The sequence below is a fragment of the Exophiala xenobiotica genome (assembly GCF_000835505.1).
Source record: "Exophiala xenobiotica strain CBS 118157 unplaced genomic scaffold supercont1.6, whole genome shotgun sequence".
In the NCBI taxonomy this organism is placed as follows: Eukaryota; Fungi; Ascomycota; class Eurotiomycetes; order Chaetothyriales; family Herpotrichiellaceae; genus Exophiala; species Exophiala xenobiotica.
In genome coordinates, this window is record NW_013562489.1 from 991,669 (window position 1) to 1,012,734 (window position 21,066).

General features: G+C 52.8%; 8 protein-coding genes across 8 annotated transcripts; 6 read left to right on the forward strand and 2 right to left on the reverse strand.

The window, feature by feature from the left end:
• Positions 1–74: 74 nt before the first annotated feature.
• On the forward strand, positions 75–1,325 carry PV05_09667 (uncharacterized protein). Its single transcript, XM_013456019.1, has one exon. It carries the CDS (start codon positions 612–614, stop codon positions 942–944), a length of 333 nt encoding a protein of 110 aa, XP_013311473.1. The 5' UTR covers positions 75–611; the 3' UTR covers positions 945–1,325.
• PV05_09668 (uncharacterized protein) lies at positions 1,012–1,986 on the reverse strand. The gene is made up of 3 exons (XM_013456020.1): positions 1,525–1,986; positions 1,271–1,474; positions 1,012–1,222 (listed from the first exon to the last, which is right to left on the reverse strand). Exons 1-3 carry the CDS (start codon positions 1,708–1,710, stop codon positions 1,133–1,135), a joined length of 480 nt encoding a protein of 159 aa, XP_013311474.1. The 5' UTR covers positions 1,711–1,986; the 3' UTR covers positions 1,012–1,132.
• A 554-nt stretch (positions 1,987–2,540) lies between these two features.
• PV05_09669 (uncharacterized protein) lies at positions 2,541–3,476 on the forward strand (the record flags this gene model as incomplete). Its single annotated transcript, XM_013456021.1, has 4 exons — positions 2,541–2,566; positions 2,648–2,748; positions 2,803–2,826; positions 2,938–3,476. The coding sequence occupies 4 exons, from the start codon at positions 2,541–2,543 to the stop codon at positions 3,474–3,476; spliced, it is 690 nt and encodes a 229-aa protein (XP_013311475.1).
• Positions 3,477–5,004: 1,528 nt separating this feature from the next.
• On the forward strand, positions 5,005–7,527 carry PV05_09670 (uncharacterized protein; the record flags this gene model as incomplete). Its single annotated transcript, XM_013456022.1, has 1 exon — positions 5,005–7,527. The coding sequence occupies one exon, from the start codon at positions 5,005–5,007 to the stop codon at positions 7,525–7,527; it is 2,523 nt and encodes an 840-aa protein (XP_013311476.1).
• Positions 7,528–7,819: 292 nt separating this feature from the next.
• On the forward strand, positions 7,820–10,158 carry PV05_09671 (uncharacterized protein). Its single transcript, XM_013456023.1, has 6 exons — positions 7,820–8,275; positions 8,326–8,337; positions 8,395–8,693; positions 8,743–9,248; positions 9,307–9,539; positions 9,590–10,158. The coding sequence occupies exons 1-6, from the start codon at positions 8,161–8,163 to the stop codon at positions 10,081–10,083; spliced, it is 1,659 nt and encodes a 552-aa protein (XP_013311477.1). The 5' UTR covers positions 7,820–8,160; the 3' UTR covers positions 10,084–10,158.
• Positions 10,159–10,583: 425 nt separating this feature from the next.
• Positions 10,584–11,957, forward strand: PV05_09672 (uncharacterized protein). The gene has a single exon (XM_013456024.1). It carries the CDS (start codon positions 10,891–10,893, stop codon positions 11,809–11,811), a length of 921 nt encoding a protein of 306 aa, XP_013311478.1. The 5' UTR covers positions 10,584–10,890; the 3' UTR covers positions 11,812–11,957.
• A 249-nt stretch (positions 11,958–12,206) lies between these two features.
• On the forward strand, positions 12,207–18,278 carry PV05_09673 (uncharacterized protein). The gene has a single exon (XM_013456025.1). The coding sequence runs from the start codon at positions 12,469–12,471 to the stop codon at positions 17,647–17,649; it is 5,181 nt and encodes a 1,726-aa protein (XP_013311479.1). The 5' UTR covers positions 12,207–12,468; the 3' UTR covers positions 17,650–18,278.
• PV05_09674 (uncharacterized protein) lies at positions 18,257–20,541 on the reverse strand. Its single transcript, XM_013456026.1, has 2 exons — positions 20,115–20,541; positions 18,257–20,052 (listed from the first exon to the last, which is right to left on the reverse strand). Exons 1-2 carry the CDS (start codon positions 20,360–20,362, stop codon positions 18,675–18,677), a joined length of 1,626 nt encoding a protein of 541 aa, XP_013311480.1. The 5' UTR covers positions 20,363–20,541; the 3' UTR covers positions 18,257–18,674.
• Between the last annotated feature and the right edge of the window lie 525 nt (positions 20,542–21,066).

A 21,066-nucleotide genomic window follows, 5' to 3' on the forward strand; every position in this document is an offset into this window, starting at 1 on the left:
GTGATTCGCAAAAATTCGGTGAGCGCGTTGCATGTGAACCATGTGTTGATGTTGGTTCGTCAGTCATGATGCCCGTTCAGACCACTGCCTCTCGGTACCGTTTCACCATGCCATTCTTGATTGATCCACCTGATGATTGTAACGCGTCCATGTGTGCTGCCACCTGAGAATCAGCATACGTATATCTCGGTATTTTCCACAATGTTTTGCTGATCACTTCTCGATTTCGCCTTTCAACCTACCTAGGTACACTACACACTACTGTTCTCGAACGACAAACCGGCCCTGTGACACAATTGTTGTTGTTGTCTGTGCTCAACAAATTGTGAGACGCGTCTCAAAATTCAACCGCTGTGAACGTCACCTGTTCCATTATTTGTGCTGAACGTCGGAACCTCCGGCATTCTATCAGAATTCTTCGGTCTAACACAGTACTTATTCAGCACACAATCCAATCCTCACGTACACATCCAACGTCACACGGAACCACCTCCACAAATTTTGTGGAAACATCTATAAGATATCTTCAGACGAAAACCCCCCCGATCTGTTTCTCTACCAGCCTTCACACAATCCGCCAGTCGACACCAAGGCCAAGAACCTCACTCACCATGTTTGACTCACAAACATCCAATAACCGATACTATTCCAACTACCACCAAGCCTTGCAGAAGGCATATGAAAAGCCAAGGTCATCAAAGTCAACCTCAACATCCTCGGCCTCCGCTACCTCCTCAGCCTCCTCTTCTCGAACCTCATCCGCGGTATCCCTCCAACCAACAGAACACATTGGAGAATGGGCACATCAAGTGCATATGATACAGAATCGGAAATACGAATGGTGTCAAGGATGCCACCCCCGCGTCTCGACACTGCAGGTCCCATCTCAAAAAGTCCTGCATCAACACCGCATAATGAACCAGCCTTCACATGCATATGAATGATTTCAGCTTGATCAGCCTTCTGTTTAGCGAAATGCAGCATGGCGTTGGCGGCAATCTAGGAGGAAACTGTTTTAAAATGTTTTTCATTTCATACTCACGAGTTACGAACTTTATATACTTGTTCCTGCGGCTACCGCCACCGCTGAGCCCTGAGGGGCAGAGAACCAGTAATGATTGATAACAATGGGTTATTGCCCATTCACTGCTCGAACTGCTGGAGTCTTTAACTTCTCGATCTGTTCCCGGAACATTCCTTCGTATTCCTCTTGTCTGAAAACCTTCTCGAGGTTAGCAAGCCTGGCCTTTCTAAAGGCTGGAATAGGTACCTTGGTAGCATCCAACGCACTTGGCTCGCCCAACTCTGGGTCAGCGCCGGCTTCCAAGAGAATCTTGATTACTTCCGGTTCATTCTTGAACACGACACCTGCAAGCATTGACTGGCCCCGGTCATTCACCCTGTTCGGGTCTGCTCCATGTCCGACTAGTAATGATACAAGTGGAGCATGGCCGTGATAAGATGCAAGCATCAGCTGAGTATGTTCAGGTCAGACCAGCAGGGGACGTCAGACCTCGTCCTTACCAGAGTATCTCCTTTATCATTCGTCAAGTTTGCCGGTAAGCCACGAGGCAATGCTTGCTCAAAAATGTCCATTTGGCCATACCTGGCTGCGTCAAAGAATCTTGATGCCAGCGCAACGGCCTCTGGAGGTAGTTCGCCGGCTGTCTGTGGGCCGCCGGTCGCTCCGGTCGGATGAGCAGAATCCATCTATAGATGTATGTGTCCCTGGAACAACAGAGTGCGAAAGCCGAAAGAGTCCTTTGGAAGGTGTGTTCGTGAATCTGACCAGAACAAAACCTCTACATCCGCATTGGATTATGACTGTACAAAGGCAACAGTGTTCGGTAAATGACGTCGATGAATACTTTGCTTATTCCATGTCAGCTTTGCCAACAACTTGTACCCCGAAGCTCGCGGCGGCCATTGGAGCGAGTCCAAGACTCCGAGGCTTCTTGAGGGCTTCCCTTGCAGCCTGTCTTCCGCTTCACAAAGTTTACATGGCTTTGAAACGCCTGTCAAATGTGCTGCAGAAGGTGATGGGAGGACGGCAGCCTCTCACGTGACACGATCGGCAGAATCGCTCTGCAAGGCTGAGCTCTCGACCTGGTCCAGGCTGGACTTCCCAAAATGGATTAGTCAGGCTGCGATTGCGTGATTTCCGAGCAAGATGATTTGTATGGCACTTGGAAAATGGCACCAATGGTGGAACAAACCACGGAGTCCTCACCCAGCCTCGAGCCCTTTCTACACTGGGAGCACCCCTCCATCCTCGCTGATGCCATAATGGACCCCTCCAACCTCATTCGCGGGCCCACAGAGAATTTGCCCGTCACAGGGATTTGATCCCCGCGGCGAGCACGAAAAGATTTGTCGTGGACTATTCAAGCCAGACCTAAACTGACGGCACTATTATATATCAGTCTTCCGCTGCGTCTCCTGACCATACCATCTTTTGGCTCTACGCAATTCCAACTCTAATCAAAAAGTCTTCACGTTCATCTCCAGTCCGATCCCCCAGACATAAAATCGCAGTCAATATGGGTTCCGTTGACCGTCCTGAGCCGTACGTTGTCATCCCATAGCAGTTTCCACAACTTGCGACCACCTCGTCGAGTAGCCATGGCTGACAAGATACTGTTTCCAGTCTCCGTCTGGGCTCTGTTGCCCCCAACTTCAAGGCCGAGACCACCAAGGGTCCCATCGACTTCCACGAGTTCATTGGAAACAACTGGGTCGTCCTTTTCTGTAAGACCAGAGCCAAGTTGAGGTACTCTAGGCGCAGCTGACGGGAGATTCTAGCACATCCAGAAGATTTCACACCAGGTCCGTGACGAGCAGCCCTCCCTCCAGCCTTCAGTCGCCGCAGGATCCGAGCCAAGGACAGACAAGAGACAGGAAAGGCGCGTTGCATGTACAGGCACTGACAAATCTTAGTGTGCACCACTGAGCTTGGAGCTTTCGCAAAATTGGAACCCGAGTTCACCAAGAGAGGTGTCAAGTTGATCGGTCTTTCCGCCAACACCATTGACAGCCATGGAGACTGGATCAAGGACATCGACGAGATCAGTGGCAGCCACCTGAACTTCCCTATCATTGGAGACAAGGACCGACAAATTGCCCTGAAGTACGACATGATCGACCACCAAGACGCCACGAATGTCGATGAGAAGGGCATAGCTTTCACCATCCGCTCCGTCTTCATCATTGACCCCAAGAAGATTATCCGAACCATTCTCTCCTACCCTGCTTCGACCGGTCGCAACACTGCCGAGGTGCTCAGAATCGTGGACTCCCTCCAAACCGGCGACAAGCACAAGGTCACTACCCCCATTAACTGGGTTCCCGGTGACGACGTGATTGTCCATCCCACCGTCAAGACAGACCAGGCCAAGGAAATCTGGCCTGAGATGAAGATCATCAAGCCATACTTGCGAGTCACTCCTCTGCCCAAGGAGAAGACAACTGCTGCTTAAATGTGGGCGGTGTGGTATGCAGTTGCTGTAGGATTCAATCATACGAAGAGCGTCCAGTTTGACTTCCTCTCAATCTTTACATAATTGTTAGACCAATGTCACTGTTCCAAAACATGCAACTACTTATTTGGAACAGCCCCAGACCTGTGATGTTGGGGGGCCGTGCGGCGCTTCTTAGATGGCACGTCTTTTGTCCTTTACCATTTGGAGGAATTCGCAGTTCATAAGCCACCGATGCTCATTTGCATCAGGACCAAGATGACATGAACATCAAGAGGACTGCTGACGATGTCAAGGTACAATTACTGGGTCCTTGACCCTTGTCGCCCCGTGTCGCCTTTAGGTACCTGGTCTCCGCCGACTCTGCTAGGAGCCGGCTTGGCATCGATCTTCCGTGCGGCGCTGCATGAAGCCTGTCTAGATCTTTTGGAGGCACCGAACTCGCTACACAAATCCCACATTCAATTCTCCTACACCACAGTCTGGGTAGCACAGATCCTTGTCTCTATTTCGCCTTGAGTGGCCCTCTACAAGACTTGTTGATCACGTTTTGCCAAAGGCCATCAGAAGAACTCTGTGCCGGCCCCTATTTTCGGCGCCCTCAAAGTGACACCAGGCGAAGGACTGTTCTTCAGGCCAGGTGTGATCCCGAGACAAGTGCTTTGTCTGCCGGTAAGTGTCATCCTTTCTCGTCATGCATCATATGCAGTGCTCCTTTCACCGATTCTCAATTCGGCTGCCTGCTGTCGTCTTTGACGAGTGACATCCTCTTGATCCTGCAGTAGTCCCAGCTGCAAGATACGGAGAAAGTGACTTGCAAATAATGTCATATCTCAGTTGCCCAGTTTGTTAATTTGACATTCGATGATGCCCGTCTCCTTCCTTGCTGACTTCGCTATTGCTCGACCTTGAACACCTCCGCGCAGCACGAGGCTACTGGACTGAGCTGATCATGAATAGGTTCCGTAGGAAAAGTCCTGGCAAGCACAGAAATCCGCTTCGGCTAGGTAGTTCTTGGTTCTGGACTTCACGCCTCGATCCTCCGTCGCCCGAGGAACAATATTGGCCGCCAACTCCGTGCTCTGCCACAGATAGCGACTCCAAATCTCTGCTTGCTTCGTTCACTCTTTGGCCGAATCCCTCATCATTCTCGGTAGCAGACGGAAAGTCTTGGTGTGCCAGGTCCCGACACATCCCTATTGACATCTCCAAATATCAGGGAACAAAATCACTTGCCTGTGACTCTTCGACGGACACTGTCACCAAGCCCGCCAAACCAAGAAGGTTGCCACGGTATGTGCCTATTATAATTCCGGAATTCGCACAACCATTTGCAGGCGAACTCCGGCCTTACGCATCGGAGTCTGACATAAATAACCATCGGTCTTCGATAACATCGACAGCGTCAACCCTAAGGCGCAAGTCTAAAAGCTCAAGGCTATCGGATGAAGCGAATACGTCCTATACGACAACAGATACAGAGATCGTTGAAAGTCCAACCCTAATTGCAAAACAACGACAATCAGCAATGAATAACAGCCAGGTAAGCCTCACGGCATCTGAGGCCAGCAGCGAGGCACCTGGCTCCACTCAAGCCCCCAATGGCACCGGGAATATCGGTTTCACGCCTGGGGTGGCTCAGCAGGGTACCGCACCTACCAATCTATCAGGTTTGGTCTGCAATGTGCACAGAACTACTGGAGAAGAGCCCCACGCCCTGGTGGGAGCAACTACAACGATCCTAGGTGACAAGTTGTACGTTTTTGGAGGACGAATACATTCTCGAACGAAGCCGCAACTGACCTCGGACCTATACGAACTGGATCTGATCCACCGTCACTGGACCAAGATTGACGCTCTTGGAGATATTCCTCCACCACGATATTTCCACAGCGTTTCTGCCTTGGGTGACTCCAAACTGGTGTGCTATGGTGGCATGTCGCCAGCCACTCACAAGAACACCGCGAATGCTCAAGGTGGAAAGGTTGGAGGAGAGCCACAGCCAGAGGTGGTGGTGATGTCGGATATTCACATCTTTGACGTACCCACGCGGAAATGGACGCTCATCTCAACGTCTGAGAACCCACAAGGGCGATACGCACACTGTGCGGCGATCCTACCTTCGTCTGCTGTCTTCACGTCGGCCAATGCGCCCTTGTCTGCCATTCAGCACAACCCACCATCATCGGACCCCCATTCGGGGACTTTGGGTGTGCAGTTGGATGGCAGTGGTGGTGCAGAAATGATTGTGGTGGGAGGCCAAGACAGCAGCAACAACTATATTGAACAGATAAGCGTGTTCAATCTTCGAAGCCTGAAGTGGACCAATACTACCGCGTGGGATCGAAAGTGTGGAGCGTACAAGAGCATGGTTGCCCCAATGACGGGACTGTCTGCTGAATTAGTTGGACGAGGAGTACCTCTTGACGATTTTGAAGCCAAGAGGACAAATAAGAGACCAGGAACTTCGATGCTGATCTACTCCAACTACAACTTTCTGGATGTCAAGCTAGAGCTACAAATCAGACTCCCGAACGGAAGCCTGGTAGAGAAACCGATGACCGGGAGTGTGTCTCCGCCGGGCCTCCGATTTCCCAATGGAGGCATCATCGATGGTCATTTCGTCGTGAGCGGCACTTATCTGACATCGTCAAAGCACGAGTATGCACTGTGGGCCTTAGACCTCAAAACCCTGACATGGGCGCGAATTGACACGAATGGCTCCATCTTCTCTCAAGGCAGCTGGAACAGAGGTATTTTGTGGAATCGGCGAAATACCTTTGTCATCTTAGGACACCGGAAGCGTAGCTTGGTGGATGATTACAACCATCGTCGGATCAACTTCAGCCATGTGTGCATGGTCGAACTCGAAGCGTTTGGTCTATATGATAATCCGAGGAAGGAAGCACCAACATCGGCTTATGTTTCGGTTTCCGCGCCAGTGGTTCCCGCCTCGCTGCGAGCAAGCTTGCCGACCCAACTCGCCGGTGGACGACCGTACAATGGCAAGGCTGAGCAACTGGGACAAGCAGCATTGAGCTTGACTGAGCTGTCGGACATGGAAATAGTGGCTCTGGGAGGTGAAAAGATCCCGTGCAACTCCCTCATTCTTTCCAGGCGCTGGGGCCCATTTTTCAACCAACTTCTGGCAGAATCTGCGTCGACACACGAAGGCACCATCCTATCGGACGGGGCGACGCTACGACCCAGTGGCCGGTCTCAAGCAAGTCGCAACTCTTCGCTTACAATCACACCAAATGCAGCAAATGGACTGATGGGACCTGGGTCTACTGCCGGTGCTGAGTCGATTCTGGATCCGCAGCGCTCTTTAAGCCGCTCAACGACCAGAACACTGGTGGAGTTGCCAAATACGACGTCGGTGCCGGCTTCAAGTCGACCTCGTTCGCTATATCTGCCACACATGGCACCCACGATTCACCTGTTGTTGCACTTTTTGTACACATCGTCTCTACCGCCAGTGGGATTTTCATTCTGTACCCCTCATACATTATGTTCGCTCTTGCAGATGGCCCGTCCTTACCAGATCGACGGACTGCTGGAGGCGACAGTGGAACGACTCCATGAAGCTCTGGATGGACGGAATTCCGCAGCGGTCTTCAATGCAGCAGCCATGGCTGCAGGAGGAGGTCGTGGGCTTGTAGGTGCTGCTGGCGGCAGTCTGGCCTCTCTGGGCCGACGAGAGAGTGAAGCTACCGCAGTCGGCGACGAGACATTAGTGGGCAAGACTGCAGGACTCTCACTCACAAAGAGTTACGAAGAGTCCAAAAAGAAAGGTCATGGAAAGACGAGTTCAATTGAGTCAACATCAACCACGACATCGGCTTCGACATCGACGGATCTTTCGCATACGGACACCGAAGCCTCGGCGCAGGAGGATAACGGCAAGCGGGCGAGCAAAGTAGACAAAGAGAAGGAGATGTGGACAGGCGACGTGAGTTCAGTGATTGGACTCCAGAAAAGAGGCTTGAGAGGACTGATGGAGGGACGACGGCTACGGGAGCGAGCGAACACGGGGAATGCAGGGGATTGAAGCTGGCGAGCTCAATAGATTGATTGTATGTAGACACTCGCGAGATGGAGCAAGCGATACAACCACTGGTTAGCCTGAGTGCTCGGTTGAATAGCACGTGCTCTTCTGTGCCATGATCCATCCTTTGGCCCCAGCACCCACCACTGCGGATACTGTGTACTATGCAGTACCCAGGCACTCCAGGGGCCCAAGGCTGGTGAGCCATGAAATGCCGAGGCAGTTTAGAGGCTGGAAATTGGATACGACGTCTTTCGCAACATCAGATGACCCGACAGGCACGAATAGGAACCAAGACAAAGAGATCCAAGTCATCATCCAGCGTCATTCATACCATTAGCTACTGATCCGGGGCCTCCAGGATCACCCAGATTCAGCTTGTGCGCCGAATCTCCTGCGGCTTCCGGGCTGTCATCATAATTGTCCGCGGTGCGCAGGTCGTTGTTGGCATGTGAAAGCCAAAGTGTCCATGCGCCTCCTCGACTTTGTGTTCCTTCACTCATTAATTGTAGGCAGACTCCTTTTCACTCCTGATCAATCCTGGACTTCTGCTTCGGTGTCGTACTGTGTTCTACTACCCTCACCTTTTAGACAGCTTTCCTTTCTCTCCGCAAATTCTGACACTAGCTACTGACGATGTCCAAAACATTCTCCCTCGCGGATGTATCATCCCACAACAAACCAGACAACCTCTATATTGTGGTCGACGAAGATGTGTACGACTTGACCAAATTCCAAGACGAACATCCAGGTATGTTACCCATCTCGTTCCTATGCCGTACAGACTAACCGGGTTCGTAGGAGGCAAGAAGAGTAAGTCGCGGCCATCTTCAGACTCGTGTGACCGCTGTCACTGATACCAACCTTCAGTCCTTCAACGAGTTGCGGGCAAGGATGCTTCAAAGCAGTTCTGGAAATACCATAACGAGAGCATTCTGAAGAAATACAAGAGCAAATTACAGGTCGGATCGTTAGATACCAAGAAAACGGCCGCACCGCCCACTCCTCCGGCTACACCTCCGCCCCAGGAGAAGAAGGAGAAGGTCGTACCGCAGGCAGAATCTGGGACCGTTGCTCCCGCCCCAGGTCCTGGTGCGCAAGAGGAGGCTGAAGCTTTGGACCCGTACGGAAATCTCATTCCGTTTGGTGACCCGAGTTGGTACCAAGGGGTGAGTGAACACCCACCGGGTCTTAGAGATGTCATGCTAACAGAGGCAGTACCACTCGCCGTACTACAACGAGACACACGCTGCTCTCCGTGCGGAGGTCCGAGAATGGGTCGAATCCGAGATCGAACCATACGTGACAGAATGGGATGAGAGCAAGAAAGTCCCCGATTCGATCTACAAACAGATGGGCGAACGGGGCTACCTTGCAGGCCTCCTTGGTGTGAAATACCCAAAACACCTGGTCAAGAATGCGGTCAAGAGCGTGCCGGCTGAGAAATGGGACTTGTTCCATGAGATGCTCCTCACAGACGAGCTGTCGAGGACCGGCTCAGGTGGTCTCGTCTGGAACTTGATCGGTGGTTTCGGTATCGGTTGCCCTCCGCTGGTCAAGTACGGAAAGAAAGAATTGGTCGAGCGTATATTGCCCGGAATTCTTGCTGGCGACAAGAGGATATGTCTGGCTATTACTGAGCCTGATGCTGGGTCTGACGTGGCCAATCTGACGTGTGAAGCCAAGCTCAGTGAGGACGGGAAGCATTTTATCGTCAATGGCGAGTAAGTCCTCCCAGCCTTGAGACGGTGGATAAAACCGATGACTGATGTCGTTCTGCAGAAAGAAATGGATCACCAATGGTATCTGGTGCGATTACTTCACCACTGCCGTACGGACTGGAGGCTCTGGTATGAATGGCGTGAGTCTGTTGTTGATCGAGCGTGGAGAGGGCGTCAGCACACGACGAATGGATTGTCAAGGTGTTTGGTCCAGTGGCACCACCTATATCACGTTCGAGGACGTCAAGGTCCCTGTCGAGAACTTGCTTGGAAAGAAGGACCGTGGATTCCAAGGTATGCAAACCAACGCGGATGCGGTAGGACTGGAACTAACGGTGATTTAGTGATTATGACCAATTTCAACCACGAACGGGTTGGCATTATCATTCAATGTCTGCGATTCTCCCGGGTGTGTTTTGAAGAGTCTGTCAAATATGCGTCCAAGCGGAAGACGTTCGGACAGAAGCTCATCAACCACCCTGTGATTCGACTGAAGCTTGCACATATGGCTCGCCAGATCGAAGCCAGTTATGCCTGGTTGGAGAACATTGTGTATCAGTGCCAGAAGATGGGTGAGACAGAAGCCATGTTGAGACTAGGAGGCGCAATTGCCGGTCTCAAGGCCCAGGCTACCACTACGTTTGAGTTTTGCACGAAAGAGGCTGCTCAGATCTTTGGTGGTCTTGCATATTCTAGAGGTGGTCAAGGTGGGAAAGTCGAGAGATTATACCGCGATACCCTGGCCTACAAGATCCCTGGAGGAAGCGAGGAGATTATGCTGGATTTGAGTATCCGGCAGAGCATGAAGGTGCACAAAGCATTGGGCATGAAATTGTAAGATCATTGATGGGAGGGAGCAATAAAGTGAAGCATAACCAGCACGTGATAAATACGAACTTTTGTGGTCTCACTCAGCCTTTTTTCGAATGCCCATTAACGCGTCATTAGCAGCCATCTGTAGAGTGTAGAGTACTGTGATATGAGTAGAAATCAGACCATGCACGACCAGGCAAGTTCCTCGGGTGGATTACCCTGTGCACGCCATCGAGGATACGTGGACAAAGCTGATGATGCATTCTGGTGGAGTCTGACGCTGTTAGGGCTCTCACGGGCTTCTCTGTTAATGGCTCGGTTTCAGCTGCGGGATGACAGGGATTGAAGACAGGTACGAGTACAGTGTTGACGCAGGTACGGAGTAGTGGAAGTTCTCACAAGTACTGTGGTAGCGAGGAGATTTTCACATCTCACGACTTCTACGAGTAGCTCCCCATCTGGCTCGTCGTGGCTTGTCCCTTGCCGACGTTTATCGATAGACATGGATCATGATCGAATAAGGACCCTCACGACCCTCACGACCCTCAAGACCCTCTCTTTTCCCCAGTCTTGTGGCTCCCATTGACTGAAGACCGTTGAGTCTCTCCACCACTTCCACCACTTCCCTCGTTGAGTCCTTGCTTGTCCCTGCGCCTCGATCTTGCCGCCACCCGGCAGAGTTCTTTTTTCGTCGCTTGCGCAGTCGATATATCAACCCCAACCTTGGTCTGTCTGGTATTTTCTCCCTGTCCCTCATATTGTTTACTACTCTACAACTGTATAATTTCAACCTCGTTGGATACACTCGTTAAAACTTATAGAAATTGTCAACATGCGTACCTCCCAGATCCTCGCCCTCGTGGCTGCCCTCCCATCCACATTCGCTGCTTACAAGGGCTTCAACTATGGCTCAACCGGTCGAGACCAAGCTGCGTTTGAAGGCGAATTCAACTCGGCCAAGAACCTCGCCGGCTCAAGCTATACTTCTGCCCGTCTGTACACTATGATTCAAGATGGAACTACAAATACACCCATCTCCGCCATTCCAGCTGCCATCAACACCGGCACGACCCTGCTGTTGGGCTTGTGGGCATCAGGTGGTGACGCTGGATTTGCCAACGAACTTGCTGCATTGAATGCTGCTATCTCGCAATACGGTAGCGCTTTTGGCGATTTGGTCGCTGGTATCAGTGTTGGATCCGAGGACATCTACCGCATCACACCTATTGGCGTTGAGAACAATTCCGGAGCTGGTGTTGGTCCCGGTGTTATCCAAAACTACATTTCCCAGGTTCGATCCGCCATCGCCGGCACCGCTTTGGCCGGTAAGCCCGTCGGCCACGTTGACACGTACAACGTCTGGACCAATTCGAGCCAGAACGCATTGATTGGCAGCTGCGACTTCCTGGGTGTCGATGCATACCCATACTACGAGACCACCAAGGCCAACAGCATTGCGAACGCCAACGCCACTTTTTGGGACGATTATGATGTCACCGTTGCCGCGAGCCAGGGCAAGCCTGTCTGGATCACCGAGACTGGTTGGCCAGTTTCGGGCCCCAGCAGCGGTCAAGCTGTCGCCTCCGTCGACAATGCAAAGACGTACTACGATGATGTTGCATGCCACGCGTTCGCCAACGACATCAACACTTGGTGGTACATTCTTCAGGACACTGGTGCCAGTCCCAGCTTTGGACTCGTCGGCGCTGGAACACCCCCACCGACTACTCCTCTGTACAGCTTGAGTTGCTAGACTAAGACCGAAGCTTGAGTGTCTGGGTGTGATATGAATGATGAATAAAAGTTTGGTTGTTGGGACTGGCCTTGGATTTGATTCCAAACGTCTCATCGGGAAGGTATAGAAATTGATAATGAAATGTTAATACATCATCACTTTAATTATCTGGACAAACTGCTTTAACTCCGCGGTGATCTTGCGTGGCACCTTTCTTTGCGCTGGGGATCAAACGATGACCAGGATGCGCTCAAGAAGTTACCTTGGGGGAGGTTTGTGCCTTCGAATGAGAGATCAGATCATCCTCAAGCCCGCTTCTCCGCCAATTAAATGCCGCACGTGACTTCGCAATCACTCTAACCTTAATGGGAACATCAACATCTACTTTGTAAACAACCTCGACCGTCACCATTGAAAGCCCTTACGCTACTTTCCTCTACGACTATTCTTTTATTACGGACTCCGCGACACCCGACACGCGGCATTTCACGAAGACATCAACAAGCCCAAGCCGACAACACGATCGCGCTGTAAATCCCGAGTCACAGAAGAGACAGAGCTTTCGGCTGTTCGGATGCCCGTCTATAACAACCGGCGTGGTCACTAAGAGCGACAACAACAACTCAAGTAGTTTCCTCATCGAAGCCGAATACACTGAATTACCACTGCTACAACATGGCACCCCGAAAACCGGCCAGTCCAGCAAAACCTCGACGCGTCACACGCGCTCGAGCTGCTGACACCGATACAAAAACAGCCCTGGACGAAGCACCAAAACGAAAGACTGCACCTTCGAAAGCAGTACCAACTACAAGCAGAACAAAGGCCATTGTATCAAAGTCGCGAGTCACCAAGAAAACGGACACGAAGACCACCAAGTCTGCCCGATCGACTCCGGTCGTCGAAGTCAATGACAGCAATGACGAAGACGAGATCGTTGTCGCGGTCGCACAACCAGCGACTAGAGCATCGCGCTCGACGCGCACCACGACCACGACCCCAGCTACCTCCACACTAGCAGCCGCTCCTCGACGAAGAATCAAAGTTACTCCTTTGGACGCGCCTGCCCCAGAACCAGCGCCGGCAAAGGAGCCAGAAGCGAAACAGGTCAAGAAGGCATCTGCAAAAGAAAAGAAGGAAAAAACAACCACATCTAAATCCGCCACAACACGTACCAAGAGAGATATGGCCGCAGCTGAACTGGAGGAGAAGGTCGAAGAGCCAAAGGTCCACCCCATGCCTAAGAAGCGTGGCAGGTCACGGGCAACGAAGGCAGAAGGCGAAGATGCCGCAACTGAGACTGCGGCAACCGTACGCAAGACTAGGGGTCGAGCAAAGAAGGAAGATACACCGGTTGAGCCACTCCCACCTTCGCAAGCGCCGCTACCCACCAAGCAGACTCGGGCCAGAACTGGGTCAACAGCATCGGTTGCTGTGCCCGAGGCCACCATCAACGTTGTCATCCCAGCACCGGCTCGCAAGAAGGTGACTTTCCAAGACCTACCAGATGATGACGACGAGAAGGAGAACAAGCAGCCCGTGACCGTCTCGAAGTCGAAGGCCGCAAAGAAGGGCCCTACCCCTGCTGCGGCGAAGAAGAGCGAAACAGCTGCAAAGGGAATGCGCGCGAAACCGATCCGCAAGCCCGCAGCAACAACTACCAAGTCTACTCGAGGTTCCTCGAAGGCTGCCAAACTGTCCAAAACGGAGGAGACCGAGAAGATCATGCCTCGAGTCCTGACGCCAAAGAAGATCACTCAGATTGCCAAGGCTATGCCGGTCGAGAATGAGGACGAGGAAGACGAACTTGCAGGCGGCAAGACCCCAGTCCGTGATCTCAGCCTCTCACCAAGACGAGGAGAGCATGTCACATCTGTTGGAGCAATGTCCCCTGTCAAGGCTCTGGACTTCACCCCTGCCTTGAAGTCTCCCGAGAAGTCCAACGCGAATGCATCACCAGGAATTATGAGTCCACCGCGAAGAATGCCCTCTTCTCCATTCAAAGACTCCTTGAAGGAGTCTCCACGACGAGCACCGGAAGGCGTGGCGATCTTCCGAGCCCAGATCCAGGAGTCAAGCAGCAATGGATCTCTGTCTTTGAATCCCAGCAGTCATTCCCAGTTGTCACAGTCACCGAAACGTGGATTGTCTGATAAGCTCGTCTTCCCTCCGTCAGCTATGAAACCGCGGCAATCACCATTGAAGACTGCTCTGCTGTCTTCGCCAGCTAGACGGCTGTTTTCGCCATCGAAGCAGAAGACTCCTGGTCACGTCTCGCCTTCGCCCATCAAAAAGCAGGGTACGCCTGCGTCCGAGCAGATGAAGTCTCCGGGCGATGTTGACTTGGTCATGTCGTCTCACTTCAGATCTTCCATGTCACCTCAGCGATTAGCTAAGGTGTACAGAATGAGCGATGATGAATTGGCCCAAGAGGCGGTGGGACAGTTGGACTTTGATCAATCGGTCTTGAACATCAGAAGCCCACTGAAGGTGGACACCGTCAAGCCGCAACTCAATCTGCCCAAGGACAATATGGAGGTTGATGAGCCAATTGAGCTGAACGAGGAAGAACGTGAACACGATGAGGAGCTTGGAGTTGTCGAGCCGGCGCAAATTGCACCAGTGGCTGACGCCGAGCCAGTCGCGGCTCCTGATGCCGCCAGCGACGACACAGTCCTCGACCCTGATTTGGAGCATCAAGACGTCTCTGATGAGGATGAGGAAGAAGTTGAAGAGGTTCACGAGCAGAATAGCGATGAGGCCCCTCAAGATGAGGTTGTCCCTCAAGCAGCTCGACAAGCTTCCATCACCAAGCCCAGACTATCAAACGCTCTATTCACCCGTCTCCGAGAGGTCGACGATGAGTCTGAAGATGAACTCGCCGCAGACCAAACACCAGTCGCACGAGGCCAACCTAGTCTTAGCAGTTCAAACATCAAGTCCCGGTTGTCAGGCGGGATGGTACCTCCTAGCGCTTCGCGAGGTCTTGGATTCACTCCACTTGCTGCACAAGTCCGTGGCTGGCGAGCGGACAGTCCTGAGAAGCGAAGTAGCCCCCAGAAGAGCACACCAGCGTCACACGGTCTATTCTCACCTCTCGCTCGGATACACGTTGCTGGATCGGTAGAAGTGAATCGGCAGGACACGCCAGCGAAGCAGGCGCAGAAGAGAAAGTCAATGGCTGCTCGACTGTCATTTGCTCCATCCATGACTGAGAGTCCGGCAAGACCGGATTTCTTCGGCGAAAGTATGGCTGCGCAGGACTTCGAGGAGCAAACCGATGAGCTTGCAGGCGCAATATATGCGGAAGAAGAGGACCTTCACGAAGTTGTGCAGCAAGCCGATGTTGAGGAGCATGTCCAAGAGCAAGAAGAAACGTCTGAAGATGAAGGGTCGGACGGTTCCAGCCATGAGCCTGGCGAGCTGACGACCGACCTGATCAAATTCACCAATGCTTCGGACACTGCCATGGTTGACTTTGAAGCTCTAGCCAACGAGGCTGAAGAGATGGCAGTGGATGAACCGGACGGACCAACAAGTGATGATGATGATGGGCCTGAAGCAGCAGCTATTCCAGGGGCAGATCTTTCGACGGTGGAAGAAAGGCAGTCTATGCTGTCAACGTCGTCTGAGAATTATGGCGACGAGAATGCTGCTCCTGCATATCAAATCCCAGCTCAGACAAACAAAGAATGTGTAGTTGGCAAAGCTGTCGCGGAACAACCGCTGAGCGACAATGCTCCATCATCTGACTCCGAAGATGAACTACAGTCTGAAGAAGAAGATGCAATCAGCCCACCTCGCAAGGAGTCTGAAGCCGTCGAGACCTACCTACTCGGCGATTCTTCAACCAGCGTCGCACTTTCTCCGTCGGCCGCGAATACGACCTCAGCAACCGTCGAGAAGAGCATCGAGATGGACTTCAACGTCACACCAGTCCGGCCCGATCTCAGCCTCGCACGTGTCGTCCACACCATCGCTAAAGTTCCTCTCCGTCCTGAGGGAACAATTCCTACGACGTCATCCCCGATCAAGATGCAGCGCAAGAGACCGCGATCGTTGTCCTCGTCTAACTCACTGGCCGTCAAGAGACGTAGCCTGGGCCTCAGCCCTATGGACGCAGTGGCTATCGTGGACGCTCTAGCAACACCGCGGGCAAAAGATCAATTGACTTCGTCACCGCAACGACGCATTCGTAGCGCAGCACCGAGTCCTGCACATTCGCTCGCGACCGGCTCGACGACGCCTGGTCAATTCAGTTTTGCAATCGAAGATTTTGGAAACAGCACTCTAGACGGCATAGAGCTGCCAGAAGACATGATGTTCTCTGATGAGATGGAGGTTGGCTCTGAACCGGAGCCGGAGACTGAAGGACACGGTCAAGAAGCTACTGTCATGACCATCGGCTCTGCTTTGTTCAAGACTCCTGGTTCCGCACCGAAGAGAGCGAGTATGGCTCCTCCTCCGTCAACGGAAAAGTCCAATGCCACTGCGACGCCTCACTACGCCAGGCCCACCAAGTCTAGCAGACGAAAGAGCCTCAGCACTCCCTCTCGCCCTGCTACAGCTGCAACACCAGTCCCAGCCGAGACGCCCGCGATGACCACGAAGGCCAAGACACCATCCACCTCACTCAAGAGCCGCACTCCAGCTGCTCGAACACCCTTGAAGCCTGTCGGTGACGGCCCTCTCAGCGGCGCAGTCGTGCATTACGATATCCACACGAGTGAAGGATCCAACGCTTCAGCGTTCTACGTCGATCTGCTCACGTCTATGGGCGCACGGTGCATCAAGGAGTGGCGATGGAATCCACGGGCCAGCCTCGCTGTCAATCCCGATTCTGCAGAAAACGAACCCGAAGCTCTGAGCCAGGCCGTGGGAGTCACACATGTCGTGTATAAGGACGGCGGGAAGCGTACGCTTGAGAAGGTCCGATCGGCCAAAGGACAGGTTCTATGCGTCGGGGTCAGTTGGGTGCTCGATTGCTATCGCGAGCAGAAGTGGCTAGACGAGGCGGTGTATGCGGTGGACACGGGGATCATGCCGCGTGGTGGATCGAGACGGCGGAAAAGCATGGAGCCGCGGATCTTGAGAAACGAGAACGGTTCTTTGAGTGCGACGAAGCAGGGACGAGGCAGGAAATCGTTGCCAGCTGCTCATTTCGGAAACGAAGATATGAAGATGAAGTTGGCGAAGACGCCGGTGCGTGCACTACAGCAGGCTGAGGCCGACAAAGAGAATGACGTCAATCTGCAATTCGACGATGAGGAAGTGGACAGCCGAAGTGACGAGGAGGAGCAGGTTCGGTGTGCAGGCGAAGTCCAGTCAGAAGGCGACCAAAACACCGAAGAAGAGACCGAACTCAATTCGGTATACGACTCCCCTGCCGCAGCAACAGTTGGTGATGGTGGTGAGACCATGGACATGAGATACCTCTCCACCATTCCAAAGGATGATTCGATATTGTCCAACATCGCTGCTACGCCGATGGTCGCATCGAAGAAGACAAGCATGGAGACACCTCAGTCGGCAAATTTGCAAGTCGATTACGACCCACGTACCGCGGCGACTCCGTTGACGCCGTATATGGCCGCCAAAGGGATGGGGAGGCAAGATTTGGTGCAGATGAGTGCGCCACCGAAGCAGATCAACAGGAGCATTTTTGAGTGCGACGATGAAGAAGAACTGGCACAAGAAGACGATGACAAGAAGGAAGCAGGGACTAAGAAGAAGCAGAAGTTCCAGGTCAGAATGCGTGGGAAAGAGGCCGGTGGGAGTGATGGCGCGAGGAGGAGGACGCTCGGGGCGAATCTGGCATTTAAGCCGGTTGTTGCGAGTCCATTGAGGAGAGAGTAGTGACTTCCTTCTCTTCCTTTTGTGCCTTTTTTCCTGTCTCTGTCTTTCGTCGCTCGAGCAGCAGCAGGAGTAGGAGCAGCCACCAGCCAGCCAGGGCCAACAGTCTGTCACGAAGAAGCGCGCGTTGTGAGCTGGGAATGGCAACGTGACGTCCTTTGCTTTCTTGGTTGCTTGCTCTTCATTCCTCTGTGGGACTCGAGACCAAAAAAAGAAACGAAACGAAACAGTCTGGCAATACCAGTGGCGGCGGGACGGGAACGGCGGCCAAGACTGGAGGATTCTTGCTCATTTCATACGAGCTCATACATGTGATGTTGATTGTTTTGATTGTGTTTTGGCGCTTGAGGTGTTGAGGCTCACTAGGCTGGAAATGGGTATATCGAATGGTCATGGTCATGATCATGGATGAGTTTGGGTATAGGAATCGATCGCACGGAGTTGGTTCCTATTTTCAGTCATGAGCTGATTCGGAAGAGTGAGCTTGAGGCTGGATCAAGACTCTAGTTCACCTTACTTTACGCAGTCTGCAGCTTTTGAAGTCGGTAACGGATTGGAATGAAATGAAATGAAACGAAGAAATGAAGTGCGATCACAATTTCTTGCTCCGGTCAAGGTCAGATCGGGCCTCTTTTGCAATGGTGATTGATAATGCCTCTGTTCCTTTTCATTCTTCCTAAAGTACTTAGTATGTGGAAGTCATTAAGATCGTGATCCGGATGAAGTAGTTTCGCTTCAAAGTTTCGCTTCGCTTGGCGTCATCTTCATCTTCATCTTCATCTTCACCTTCACCTTCACCTTCAGATCTGTTCGGGTATATACCATTCTCGTTGTGAATCCTCCGTCGCACAGACAGGGTCAGTTAATGTCATGGGAATCCTCCGCTCACGGGAGCAAGTAAGCCAAGCCTCCTTCTTCCTTCCACATCAAGGCTATTTATTGTAGACATTGTCGCGAGCCAGCCCAAGCCAAGCCAAGCACTGTTCAACAAACAGCGAACAACCGGCCCCCACCCCTTAAAGAGCTTCTTACAGCTTGCACCCTATATTGACATGCACGGCCTTTGTCTGGGAGTACGCGGCCAGTCCGGCCTCGCCCAGTTCCCTCCCAATGCCGGATTGCTTGACACCTCCGAACGGCACGCGGAAATCCGAATCGTTGCTGCTGTTGATCCAGACCATGCCGGCCTCGATGCGTTGCGCCACCCGATGCGCACGCTCGATGTCCTTGGTGAAGACGGCACTTCCCAAGCCATAAGTCGTATCATTCGCCATGCGGAGGGCCTCCTCCTCGGTCTTGAACGAGGCAATGACGACGAACGGGCCGAAAACTTCCTCGCGATAAATCTTCATGTCGTCCTTGACGTTCGTGAAGACGGTCGGCTCGATGAAGAACCCTTTGCCCCCACCGACGTTCTTGTGCGGGACACCGCCGCTCGCCAATGTCGCGCCTTCACTCTTGCCGGCCTCAATGTACCCCAACACGCGCTCGTACTGGGCCTTGGTGACCTGGGGGCCCTGGAACGTGTCGTCCGCGAATGGATCGCCGACCTTGGACGTCGACTTGACCACCTCCTTGAACAGCTCGACGAACTTGTCGTACACGCTGTCCTGGACTAGGACACGGGACGTCGCTGTACAGATTTGACCCATGTTGCTCATGATGCCAATGTGCGCCCACTTGGAGGCCTGGTCGAGATCGGCATCGTCAAACACCAAAAGGGGCGATTTCCCGCCCGTCTCGAGTGTAATGTTCTTCATGTTCACGCTGGCCGTCTTCATGATCTGCTTGCCGGTGACCGTGCTGCCTGTGAACGCAATCTTGTCGACGTCCAGGTGCGAGGCGAGCGCGTGGCCGGCCTCACGCCCAAAGCCGTTGACAATGTTGATGACGCCCTTGGGGAAGACTTCGGGGATAAGCTTCGCCAGGTACAGAATCGAGAGGGGTGTTTGCTCAGCGGGCTTCAGGACGATTGTGTTGCCGCAGGCCAGGGCAGGGCCGAGTTTCCAGGCAGCCATGGCGAGCGGGTAGTTCCAGGGAATGATCTGGCCGCAGACGCCAATGGGTTGTTTGAGAGTGTATGCGAATTTTTGAGGGCTGGTAGGGATGGTCTCGCCCTGGATCTTGTCGGCCCAGCCGGCGTAGTATCTCATTGTGCCAATGACTTCGCCTAGATCTTCATTCAGGGCGACGCTGTAAGGTTTGCCATTGTCCCAGGTCTCGAGTGTGGCTAAGGTCTCTTTGTTCGCTTCGAGCAGATCGGCGAACTTGTACATGAGGGCACCACGGTCGGTGGCAGGGAGATCTCGCCAGGAAGGGTCGTTGAAGGCGGCTCGTGCAGCCTTGACGGCCTTGTCGACGTCGTCTGCGGATGCTGCTTCGACGGAGCAGATTTCCGACTCATCTCTGTGAATCTAGTCAGTGTCGAGACGGAGAGGGGGAGAGGGGGAACTGAGTAGGGCGCTTACGAAGGATTTATGCTCGTGAGTTTCTGTCCCGAGGTGGCCTTGACAAACTCGTTGTCGATGAAAAGACCGGTGGGAAGGGTGATTTTCTTGCCATTGGGGGCAGTGAGTTCGACCTTGAGGTCAGCCATGTTGAAGAGGAGTGTCTGTTTACTGGAGAAGGACCGCAGTCGAGAAAATGGGTATGCAGAAGATGTCAATCGCACTGCTCTCACTGAAAGAAAGAAAGGTCTTGTGAAGAGGTTGAGCATGTAAAGAGAAGATACCGGCAAGAAATGAAATAACACAATTCTGGCTCGCTAATCAATTGATCGATTGTATTCGCAAAGATTAGAACCCGCCGCCCGTGCAGGACCGAGGTTTTGGGGGATGGACCAATCCAAGAGTCCGTGCAGCTCTGCAAAGGAATGAATTTCCTCATGGAGCTGAGAGCTGCCCATCGTTGCCTCTGACGGGGATGAGCGTGTGGTGGATTGACCATTGAGCCACTCGCTAAGCTCCGTCACGGTCCTCCGTAGACCTGTCACCCGCCTAACCACCTAGGTGCTCCGGTGCCTACTGTGTACTGTATGGCGGCAGAATGAAAGGTGAGGGGCAATGAAGCGCAATGAGGGGCAGTTCTTCAACACCAAGAAACGGCTATTCTTTCCTCTACAAGCTTAGTCTGCCCCTCCTTCGACGGCTTGTCGTGTTTGGCCAGGAATTCCAGCCTTATCATGCATGACATTGCAGCCGGGCTCCATGGCATCGCTCTTCCGGGATCAGGGCATGGGAAACATCTGTCAAATGCACGGGCAATCTTTCGAGCTAAGGCAGGGACTGTGTTGTGTGGCTTCTTGCATGTTTACCCTCGTATGCTTTTCGCGGCTTCTCAACAGTGACTCGTAAACAGCCAGATGTAGCTCATGAGTGCCTATGCGAAATGCATCCCAGATGTATCGGGACAGAAGCACCA